Source organism: Stenella coeruleoalba, assembly GCF_951394435.1.
Source record: "Stenella coeruleoalba genome assembly, chromosome: 3".
NCBI classification, from domain to species: domain Eukaryota; kingdom Metazoa; phylum Chordata; class Mammalia; order Artiodactyla; family Delphinidae; genus Stenella; species Stenella coeruleoalba.
This window is the reverse complement of record NC_137148.1, coordinates 50,812,959-50,824,590: the sequence shown is the minus strand read 5'-3', so window position 1 is coordinate 50,824,590 and position 11,632 is coordinate 50,812,959. Positions and strand designations below refer to the sequence as shown.

Sequence of the window (11,632 nt, the reverse complement as noted above, 5' to 3'; positions counted from 1 at the left end):
ACAGACAGAGGGTGGGCCATCTCAGAAGGTGAGATTGCCCAGACTATGATTTCTTTTTTAAAGAGTATTCTATTTATTTAAGGGTATTATATTTATTTGTATTTAGTTTGTAGATACAGATCTATAAACTGATATGTATTACTGACCTAATAAATATATTTTGGGAATCCTCTTTGTTTCTCTGAGAAATCGTATTAATAATACTATTTACTTCATGTATAATTATAATCAATTTTTAGGTAATTTAGGAATGAATGAAGGCATATTTGCTAGAGCTTATAAGCCAGGAGTTGCTTGGGAAATAGCTGCAATTTATTTTACAGTTCTTAAAATATGGCTCCCCCATATGTTTTGTTCATTTTTCCTGACATGTACTTTAAGAAGGCAATATTTTCCCTTATACCATATCATCTTTACTTTGAGTAATAAATTAGTGATTATAAATATCCATTTTTATTTCTGTAAGGTAATACTGAGCTTTGCCAACAATGCTGCTTCACCAAGATAACAGTTATGTCATTAGACTGCAAGCATAATATACATATTTTTTATTATAATGAGCAAAAGTTGATCTCTGTGTTTCTAAAATGTATTTAGTTTTCTGCTTTCTGGATTTGATGATGTCTAATGTACACTATTTTCTTTCACAGATATAATTTTAAACACAATAAGGGCAATGTTAGAATAAAAAGCTGTATCATTCTTCCATATTTATTAGAACATCACATACTGTCAATTAAATGTTTTTATTCAAATATAGTCAGTAATTATGACAAATTTGGACCTTTCATAGACTGAACTGTTCAAGCCTGATCAATCTCAATTTGTTTGGATGGTGGTAGTATTTTTAGTGCCATGAGAGGTTTACCTACCTTATGTTAAAATATGCTTATTGCATTATCAGATATATGACATCACAGTACAGGAATGTTGAATTAGTAGTTCATAATAAAGACGCAGACATAGAGAATGGACTTGAGGACACGGGGAGGGGGAAGGGTAAGCTGGGATGAAGTGAGAGAGTGGCACGGACATATATACACTACCAAATGTAAAACAGATAGCTAATGGGAAGCAGCCCCATAGCACAGGGAGAGCAGCTCGGTGCTTTATGACCACCTAGAGGGGTGGGATAGGGCGGGTGGGAGGGAGATGCAAGAGGGAGGAGATATGGAGATATATGTATACATATAGCTGATTGATTCACTTTTGTTATACAGCAGCAACTAACACAACATTGTAAAGCAATTATACTCCAAAAAGATGTTAAAAAAAAAACCCAAAAAAACAAAACAAAAAACTTTTTGTTCTAGGTTACACAAAGACCACCTAAGTGACTGAAATAAATAAGCTTACTTCTCTCTGCTTTAGGTTTCTCACTTTTAACATTGGAATACCTACCCAAATTCTTTCTTGTACTGGGATCATTCAGATCTTTTTAAAAAAAAAAATCAATAAGGGAAAACTAATTCCAGGGATTACTGTAATAATAAATAAAAATAAATATCAGGTTTTCTTTCTATAAACCCAAAAGCCTATTTCTAACAATTCTTTATTCCAGACACTAAATTAGTTAATGACAATGAAAAAATTTAAAAGCCACTCTTTATTGCACATTTACAGTATATTTGACAATGTCCAAGTTAAAAGAATCACTAAATTAACTACATTTTGGACATGCATTTTTCTTTTAGGCTACTGAGTGTCTGTCAGTAAATTTTTAATTTCCTCAGGTGAATAATCCTGCAATTGGAAAAGTGTTAATATATTTTTCTAAGTATCTACTGGTGGGAATTAATCTCAGCTTTGTTTTTTTGCTTTTTTGTGTTTAATATTCTGTTCTTGTAATAGTTTAAAATGTTGCACTAACGCTATTATTAGGCCTCTAAAAAAAAGGATAGTCAGCTGTCTTGGTAACAGAAAGGGACATAAGGACATACATAGAGATAATTGGAAACCAAAACTGAATATACCCTGCTAGATTAGTTCCCAGAGGATATGGTTTATCTTTAATGTATATAACTTGCCTGAGGATAAGTGATGATTGACTAAATATATTATCATTAATGATAATATCTACTCAGATTATCATTTAATTTTACATTTTTTTACTATTTTTAAGTGGAGGGAAAACCTCAGTCTTTAAAATCAAGATAAATGTAAAAGTGACATTGTAAAATTAGAGCCACAAATCCCGAACCAAGAAGAACTATGAAATTAACAGTGTGTTGTTGCTAAGTGCTAGACAGATTAGCTCTTGAATAAAGTTGAGTTTGTTACATGAAAAACATTCATAAATAAGTCTATTCTCAGATTTTCTATAAACACCAACAATTTATATAATGCAACATTATAAAAACTTCAAAGCACATTTAAAAAAATGTTTAAGTAATTGTTATCTACATCATTTGTAATTGTTCAACCATAGTAAGGTATGAAAATTCCTAAAATGGAAAGAAAAAATAGCAAAGAAAGCAGAAAACAATGAATCCAATGACCCAGTTCACTGAATAAATATAGATGATCACCATATCCATGTCAAACCACCATCCACGGCTATCATCCTCAAAGTGCAAATAATCCATCCTATGTGCACCATGTGGAAACTGCCTTCTTGTAACTGGAGCTGCACGTCTGTGGAAACCTAGAAGATACATGAACATATTATTTAAAGCTCATTAAATTCAGTTTAAGTTCTCAGAAAGGAAGCTGCGTTATGAACAGAAGTATCACGACCAGAGCATATCTTGATTTCATTGAGTGATATATTGTATTCCTGACAGTTTTTTTTTTATTTTAATGATAAGCAACTATCAGAAGTCTTTTTTTTTTTTTCAGTTAAGGGTTTTAAGGGGGGACAGTAAAATTAGCAAAGAGCATGGAATATGGAGTCAGGAAACGATCCTTTTTTTAAAAACTGGAGTATAGTTGATTTACAATATTAGTTTCAAGTATATAACATAACAATATTTTTATAGATTATACTCCATTTAAAGTTATTATAAAATATTGGCTATATTTCCTGTGCTATACAATATATCCTTGTAGCTTGTTTATTTTAATACATAGTAGTTTGTACCTCTTAATCCCCTACCTCTTCTTACCCCTCCTCCCTTGCCTCTCCCCACTGGGAACCTCTAGTTTGTTCTCTATATCTGTGAGTTTGTTTCTGTTATGATATATTCATTCACTTTATTTTTTAGATTCCACATATAAATGATAATATACAGTATTTGTATTTCTCTGTCTCACTCATTTCACTAAGCATAATATCCTCCAGGTCCATCCATGTTGTTGCAAGTGGCAAAATTTCATGCTTTTATTTATGGCTGAGGAATACTGCATTCTGTGTGTGTGTGTGTGTGTGTGTGTGTGTGTGTGTGTGTGTGTATGTATCACATCTTTATCCATTCATCTGTTGATGGACGCTTACATTGATTCCATATCCTGGCTATTGTAAACAATGTTGCTATGAACATTGGGGTGCATATATCTTTTTGAATTACTGTTTTTGTTTTCTTTGGATATATACTCAGGAATGGAATTGCTGGACCATATGGTGGTTCTATTTTTAGTTTTTTGAGGAACCTTCATACTGTTTTCCATTGTGGCTGCACCAATTTACGTTGCTACCAACAATGTACTAGGGTACCCTTTTCTCCAAATTTGTTATTTGTGGTGTTTTTGATGGTAGCCATTCTACAGGTGTAAGGTGATACTCATTTGCATTTCTCTGATGATTAGTGATGTTGGGCATCTTTTCCTGTTCCTGTTGGTCATCTATAGGTATTCTTTGGAAAAATGACTGTTCAGGTCATTTGCCCATTTTTTAATTTTTTTTTTTTTTTTTTTTTGTGGTACACGGGTCTCTCACCATTGTGGCCTCTCCTGTTGCGTAGCACAGGCTCCGGATGTGCAGGCTCAGTGGCCATGGCTCACGGGCCCAGCCGCTCCACGGCATGTGGGATCTTCCCGGACCGGGGCACAAACCCGCGTCCCCTGTATCGGCAGGCGGACTCTCAACCACTGCGCCTCCAGGGAAGCCCTTAATTCGTTTTTTTTTTGATACTGAGTTGTATAAGTTCTTTATGTATTTTGGATATGAACTCCTTATTGGTCATATCATTTGCAAATATTTTAGGAGACTATTTTTGATCTGTCATTTACTTGGGGCAAGGTGATTTACCTCCTTGGGTCTCATATTTCTCATCTATATCATCTGATGACTTAATTCAAAAATTTGTGAGGCTCATTTTTTGATATTGAGCCACATGAGCTGTTGGTAAGTTTTGGAGATCAATCCCTTGTCAGTTGCATGATTTGCAAATATTTTCTCTCATTCTGTGGGTTGTCTTTTCATTTTGTTTATGGTTTCCTTTGATGGGCAAAAGCTTTTGAGTTTAATTAGGTCCCACTTGTTTATTTTTGTTGATTTCCATTACTCTAGGAGATGGATAGAAAAAGACATTGCTGCGATTTATGTCAGTGTTCTGCCTATGTTTTCCTCTAAGAGTTTCATAGTATCTGGTCTTACATTTAGGTCTTAAAATCAAAATGGATTAATTTTGTGTATGGTGTTAAAGAATGTTCTAATTTCATTTTTTTTTTACATGTAGCTGTCCAGTTTTCCCAGCACCATTTATTGAAGAGACTGTCTTTTCTCCATTGTATGGTCTTGCCTCCTTTGTCGTAGATTAATTGACCACAGGTGTGTGGGTTTATTTTTGGGATTTCTATCCTGTTCCATTGATCTATATTTCTATTTTTGTGCCAGTACCATACTGGTTTTTTATTTTTAAAATTTATTTATTTTCTATTTTTATTATTTTTGGCTGCATTGGGTCTTCGTTGCTGTGCACAGGCTTTCTCTGGTTGCAGCAAGTGGGGGCTACTCTTCGTTGCAGTGTGCGGGCTTCTCATTGTAGTGCCGTCTCTTGTTGCGGAGCTTGGGCTCTAGGCACGTGGGCTTCAGTAATTGTGACACGCAGGCTCAGTAGTTGTGGCATGCGAGCTCTAGAGTGCAGGCTCATTAGTTGTGGCGCATGGGCTTAGTTGCTCCATGGCATGTAGGATCTTCCCGGGCCAGGGCTCGAACCCATGTCCCCTGCATTGGCAGGTGGATTCTTAACCACTGCACCACCAGGGAAGCCCCTACCATACTCTTTTGCTGACTGTAACTTTGTAGTGTAGTCTGAAGTCAGAGAGCCTGATTCCTCCAGCTCTGTTCTTCTTTCTCAAGATTGCTTTGGCTATTCGAGGTCTTTTGTGTTTCCATACAAATTTTAAGAACAACCTAATCAAAAAATGGGCAGAAGACCTAAATAGACATTTCTCCAAAGAAGACATACAGATGGCCAAGAGGCACATGATCAAGAGGTACAAGATGTTCAACATCGCTAATTAGTAGAGAAATTCAAGTCAAAACTACAGTGAGATATCACCTCATAAAAGTCAGAATGGCCATCATCAAAAAGTCTACAAGCAATAAATGTTGGAGAGGGTGTGGAGAAAAGGGAACCCTATGCACTGTTGGTGGGAATGAATTGGTAGAGACACTGTGGAGAACAGTATGGAGGTTCCTTAAGAAAGTAAAAATAGAGCTACCATATATCTTGCAATCCCACTTCTGGGCATATATCTAGAGAAAAACATGGTTCAAAAGGATACATTCAGCCCAATGTTCATTGGAGCACTAATTACCATAGACAAGGCATGGAATAAACCTAAATGTCCATTTACAGGTGACTGGATAAAGAACATGTAGTACATATATACAATGGAATATTACTCAGCCATTAAAGAAAATGAAATATTGCCATTTGCAGCAACATGGGCTGACTTGGAGATTATCATACTAAGTGAAGTAAGTCAGACATAGAAAGACAAATATCATATGATATTGTTTACATGCTGAATCTAAAAAAAAATGATACAAATGAACTTATTTACAAAACAGAAACAAAGTCACAGACTTAGAGAAGGAACTTATGGTTACCATGGGGGAAGGTAGGGGGGAGGGATAGATTGGGAGTTTGGGATTGACATGTACACACTGCTATATTTAAAACAGATAACCAACAAGGACCTGCTGTATAGCACAGGCAACTCTGCTCAATATCTGTAATAACCTAAATGGGAAAAGAATTAGAAAAAGAATACATACATGTATATGTATAACTGAATCACTTTACTGTACACCTGAAAGTAACACAACATTTTAATCAACTCTACTCCAATATAAAATTAAAAAATAGCAAATGAAAAAAAATTGTGAGGTTCAAATGTAAATTATTTTCCCATGAGAGCATTTTCTAAATTAAAACTTCACGTTTTATTTTTACAACCCTCACAATTAATGTTTGTTAATTCTGATCACCAACTTAACCTTCTATCTTATACCTTGAGAATTTCACTAAGTCATTTGTGCAAAATTCTATAGGAAAAATGTCTTATGTTTTAACATCGAATAAACTGGACAGACAAAATGATACTCCTTTGAAGAAATTGAGCTTTAATTCTTATGTTTCCAAGCATGGACCTACTTAAGGAGATTATATAAAAAGTAAATACTGAAAGTAAGCAATAGTCCATTTATGACTAAATGAATATGACATTTCTGAGAAATATTACATCTCATTGTGAAATGCTGTTCTTTTTATTTTGTGATACTTATATGCTAATTATTTACAGTTTGGTATACTCAGTGGCAACCTGTTTTTGTTGGCTGACCAACACTGAATTTTGTTTTTAGAGACCTTCAAAATTATATATTTTTTAAGATGAATAACGTGATTATTAACCTTTGCTTTGTAGTTATCTACTGCCTACTAATGTATTTCTGTGCTTATTAGTGTTGGTGAGTGGGGACAATACAATTAACTGAGCAGAAAAGATATATTCTAGTACTTGCTAGTAACTCTGGTGGTAAAGGCTCCGTGAGGCTCAAGCTTGAAGCAGATTCTGGTTCATCTATTTTAATAACTCGTTATGTAACAATAACGAAAGTAATGTTAAATATTATGCTCTAGATCAGGCTGCTTATTTTGACAGAAAGGCTGCATTCACCTGAGTATTAGTATGGTTAAAGTAAAATTTCTTTGATCAAGAATAATCCTAAATTATTGTTTACATATGTTTTATTTTCTATTTTAAAATAGAAAATGTATATCTTTAAGGTGTAAAGCAGGATGATTTGATATATAATATAGTGAAATGATTACTATAGTCAAGCTAATTAATATATCCATCTCCTCACATAATTATCTTTTTTGTTGTTGTGACAGTACCTGCTGTCTACTTTATTAGCAAATGTCCAGTGTCTTTTATCAGATTTATGGTTCGTATATATTTTCTCAAAATCCATAGGTTGCCTTTTGATTTTATTTGTTTCCTTTGCCATGCTGAAGCGTTTTAGTTTGATGTAGTCCACTTGTTTATTTTTCCTTTTATTGCCTGAGCTTTTGTGGTCACATCCAAAACAAAACAAAACAAAACACCCAAACAAATTGCCAAGGCCATTGTCAAGGAGCTTATCCTGTATGTTTTCTTGTAAAGTTTTATGGTTTCAAATCTTACACTTAACTCTTTAATCTATTTTGAGTAGATTTTCGTGTATGGTGTAACACAGAGGTCCAGTTTCACTCTTTTGCATACAGCAATCCAGTTTTCCCAGTACCATTTATTGAAGAGAGTATCCTTTCCCCATTGTGTATTCCTGGCACCCTTATTGAAAAGTAGTTGATTGTGTATATGTGGGTTTACTTCTGGGCTTTCCATGGTGTTCCACTGGTTTATGAGTCTGTTTTTATGCCAATACCACACCATTCTGATTACTATAGCTTTGCAATATAATTTGAAATCAGGAAGTGATACCTCCCACTCTGTTCTTTCTCAAGGTTGCTCTATTTGGAATCTTTTGTGGTTCCATACCAATTTTAGAATTGTTTTTTCTGTTTCTGTGAAAACTGCTGTTGGTATTTTGATAGGAATTGTGTTGAATCTTTATTTTGCTTTGAGTAGTACAGACATCTTAACAATATTCGTTTTTAAATTTTATTTTTTTATTGAACTATAGTTGCCATACAGTTATATAATTATAAGTTACAGGTGTACAATGTAGTGATTTACAGTTTTTAAAGTTTATACTCCATTTATAGTTGTTAAAAGATATTGGCCATATTCTCCAAGTTGTACAATATATCCTTGTACCTTATTTTATACCTAATAGTTTGTACCTCCTACTTCCCTACCCCTACATTAATTCTTTTAATCAATGAACATGGAATAGCTTTTCATTTAGTTGTGTCATCTTCAATTTCTTTCATTGATATTTTATAGTTTTCAGTGTTTATTTGTAAATTACATTTACTTATGTAGGTTAAAAACATGAAATTAAGAAGGATGAGATAAATGTTAAGTGATATTTTAGAATAAATTTTATAGACATATTTCAAGTAGGTTTTTAATAATTTCTAATGTTTTTGGCTGACTTTCTATCATATTTTATTTTTTAAAATAATTTTTATAGCTTACAAAAAGCTTATACTAGAATGGTGTGTCAGCTCTTATATTTTTTTGTTTGCCTTATCAGTATTATCATCAATCTGATTTCTTTATAGGATTCTGTTTAAGTTTCTGTGCACCTTGTGCTGGTAGTTTAGCTAAAACTAGATAATATCTAAAATCCATTTAACTGGTCATATTAAACTTCAAAACATTGCAACACCTGCAAAACTAACCAACTAATGAAGTCAGCTATTCATATTGTCAAACTTACAGTTTTCCTCGGCTAACATTACATACCATCATAACATGTAAGTAAGGATGCCAATGTCAGTCCTCACTAAGTATTAGTAAAGTTTAACTTTTCTTCTGTTTCAATAATCATAACAGAAATTTTAATGTTATTTTCCCACATTCCAAGGGATTGTCTCGCACCAGCCTGTAGGCATTCTATTTTGGAGAGCATATTTAGGGGATTTCAATCCTAACAGCTATTTATGACTATCTAACTACTGTTCTCTAAACTGTACTCAGTATCTTAAAAGGAAAGGGGACTTTCTGTTTGTGTAGGAGAGAGGGGAAGTGGGAAGAGTTTTTCTCACATTCAAAAATTATTCTAATACATAAACGCAAATGTTCCCAAAGAAGTTTATATACCTTTTCAAAAACCTTTCACAAATATAGGCTGGAAAACAGGTAACATTGTTACTGGAAATTGTTACCATTACTACTATATTTTAAAATATGTGATTTTTCTGTCCAAAAGGAATATTTAGAGGCCTTAGATCTTCAGATTCAAAACTTTCAGTTGTTTGGGTCAAAGAATAACTGTATTAATGGCATAGCTGTAGAAAACAGTAGAACTGAGAGTAGACAAGGCACAAAAGATGTAGAATTATGAGTATGGTGATCAAACATGCTGGTTTCCCCAGGACAGTCTCAGTTACTCTTATGTCTTGGTATAATTACTAATAGTGCCCCTTTCACTCTGGAAGTGTCCTCATTAATGGTAATTTCCTTTATTGGTGGAATGAGGGAAAAAGAACGCAGTGCAGGGAGACACCGAACTACAAAATTTCTAGCTCTGAACATCAGAAGGTGATGCTGACCCAGACGGCTTATGCAATGGTGTTTTTATAGGTAAGGTGGATAACGATCATTACTTGGTTAATTTCTTAAAAAAAATTTTTTTAAGTGGGGAAGGAGTGAATAGGTGTTTGTAATAATTTTGGAATTTCCAAAGCTGTAAATTGAATGAGAGGATTGGAATTTCTAAATCAAAATCAGACTAAAAGAAAATGACCTCACTGACAGTTACTTAGTAAATATTATATTGATTATGAAATTAGAAAAATTGCCAGAATACTAATCACAGAGATTAACTGCAGATTCCACTGTAAAATGATGGCAATGAAAGTACCTAATTCATTGGGCTAATATAAGGATTAGATTAATTAATACATATAAAGCACATTCCTGGCTGATAGTAAAGTTTCAATAAATGTTAGATTCTTATATTTTTATTACTATCGTTACTGCTACTTCGAATATGAGGAAGAATCTGCTTTTCTTGTCAGTTCTTGTTCTTCATATTATGTCTACCTTTTCTGAATAAATCAATATGCTTACCATTGTTTGTTCAAACAAATGCTGAGAAACTGTTTTCTTCAAGTATGAGTTGATTTCTCTAAAGCAGTTAACTTTAAATAGACTGTCAGAACATCAGATACTGAAAATATGGAATTGATTAAAAATTTAGGAAGAGTATATGTACTATCTCTTAGAGGCTGAGGATTTAAAGATATTTTAAGACATGGTTCCTGTCTTAAGAAACTCATAGTCTAGAATAGTTTCTCAATCTTTTTTTTTTTATTATCACTCCTGTAAGGAGAAAAAAAATGTTAAATTTAAATATATCTCAAATTAAATATTCTAATCAGTAAATCAAATTAAACCAAATTTCTCCTGAATGAGAGAAATTAAAAATAAGGAATAAAATTTGTTCAGGTAGGGTTGAGCTCTTGAGGGCCTCAAACAACTGTAATATCTAAGATTTTTTTGGTGCCCCAAGAACCAGGTTTTGCCCCCATTTAAAGTGCGTGGCCTAGGAGACAGTACACTTAAAACCATTGTAATAAGTCAATGTATATATTTTAATACATACAACCACTTCATTCCAAAAAGTGATTTGGATTGGAGTTAATGGAGTGAGAAGCTTCTGTACCAGGAATTCACTTTTTCACAGACTTACGCACAACTTATTATTAGTGATAACCTGATAATAATTAGTTTGTAATCAACACATGGTTTAAAGAATAGCCAATATTACTAGTAGATTTTAATTACGCTATTTTAAAGTAAAGGACACAATAAAGACACATACTCTTTTTTTGCCATAAACTATTAGGAAAAAAAGTGTAGTGCAGTGAAAATCATACTCCTCAAGGAATCAGAAGATTTGGATTCTTGTGCCAATATTAAACATACTTATTATTTGGTCAAGTCAAAATAGTTTCTCTATATCAAGATGTTCATATGGTTTTCTTCTTTAATCTGTTAATGTGATGAATTCAAATAGATTTTTTAAAATGTTGAATATAGATTTTTTAAAATGTTGAATAATTTTTTAAAAAATCTGTTTAAAGTGATGAATTAAAGTGATAGATTTTTCCAATGTTTTATCATTCCTTCATACCCAGGATAAATTCTGTGTGTTTCATGATAATCGTTTTTTTTACACATTGATGAATTCAACTTTATATATTTTTATGTGGCATTTTTTATGCCTATGTTTGTAAGGAAGATTGGTCTATAATTTTGTTTTATGTGATTTTTTGCCTGGTTTGTATATCATGATTTTATTGTCTTCATAAAACATGTTGGCAGTTAGGTGACAATTGTGGATCTCTGTGGTGGTCTGCATATCTTGCAAGCAAGAGGCACTGACTGCCTTTTGTTTCTGACATTGGCAATCTTGTGCTCTCTTTTTTATTCTCTGAAATGGTTTGCATAAAACTAGAATTCTTGATGGCTTGACTAAATCTAACCTATAAAAACCACTTGGGCCTGTAGTCGTTTCAGGTGTGGGTGTAGGTTTTTAAACACCAATCAATTTTCTTTAATAGTTGTT

The 11,632-nt window shown here is 33.1% G+C and overlaps 1 protein-coding gene across 2 annotated transcripts in view; it reads right to left on the bottom strand.

The window, feature by feature from the left end:
• Positions 1-549: 549 nt before the first annotated feature.
• The window catches only part of RNF180 (ring finger protein 180), a 278,435-nt gene continuing 267,352 nt past the window's right edge, over positions 550-11,632 (bottom strand). Inside the window, exon 7 of one of the 2 annotated variants that reach the window (XM_079918561.1) lies at positions 550-2,644. In XM_079918561.1, the coding sequence (XP_079774687.1) occupies positions 2,445-2,644 (200 nt within the window). In that variant the 3' untranslated portion in view covers positions 550-2,444. The remainder of the gene's footprint in view (positions 2,645-11,632) is intronic. The other variant, XM_079918560.1, reaches the window with a different exon arrangement.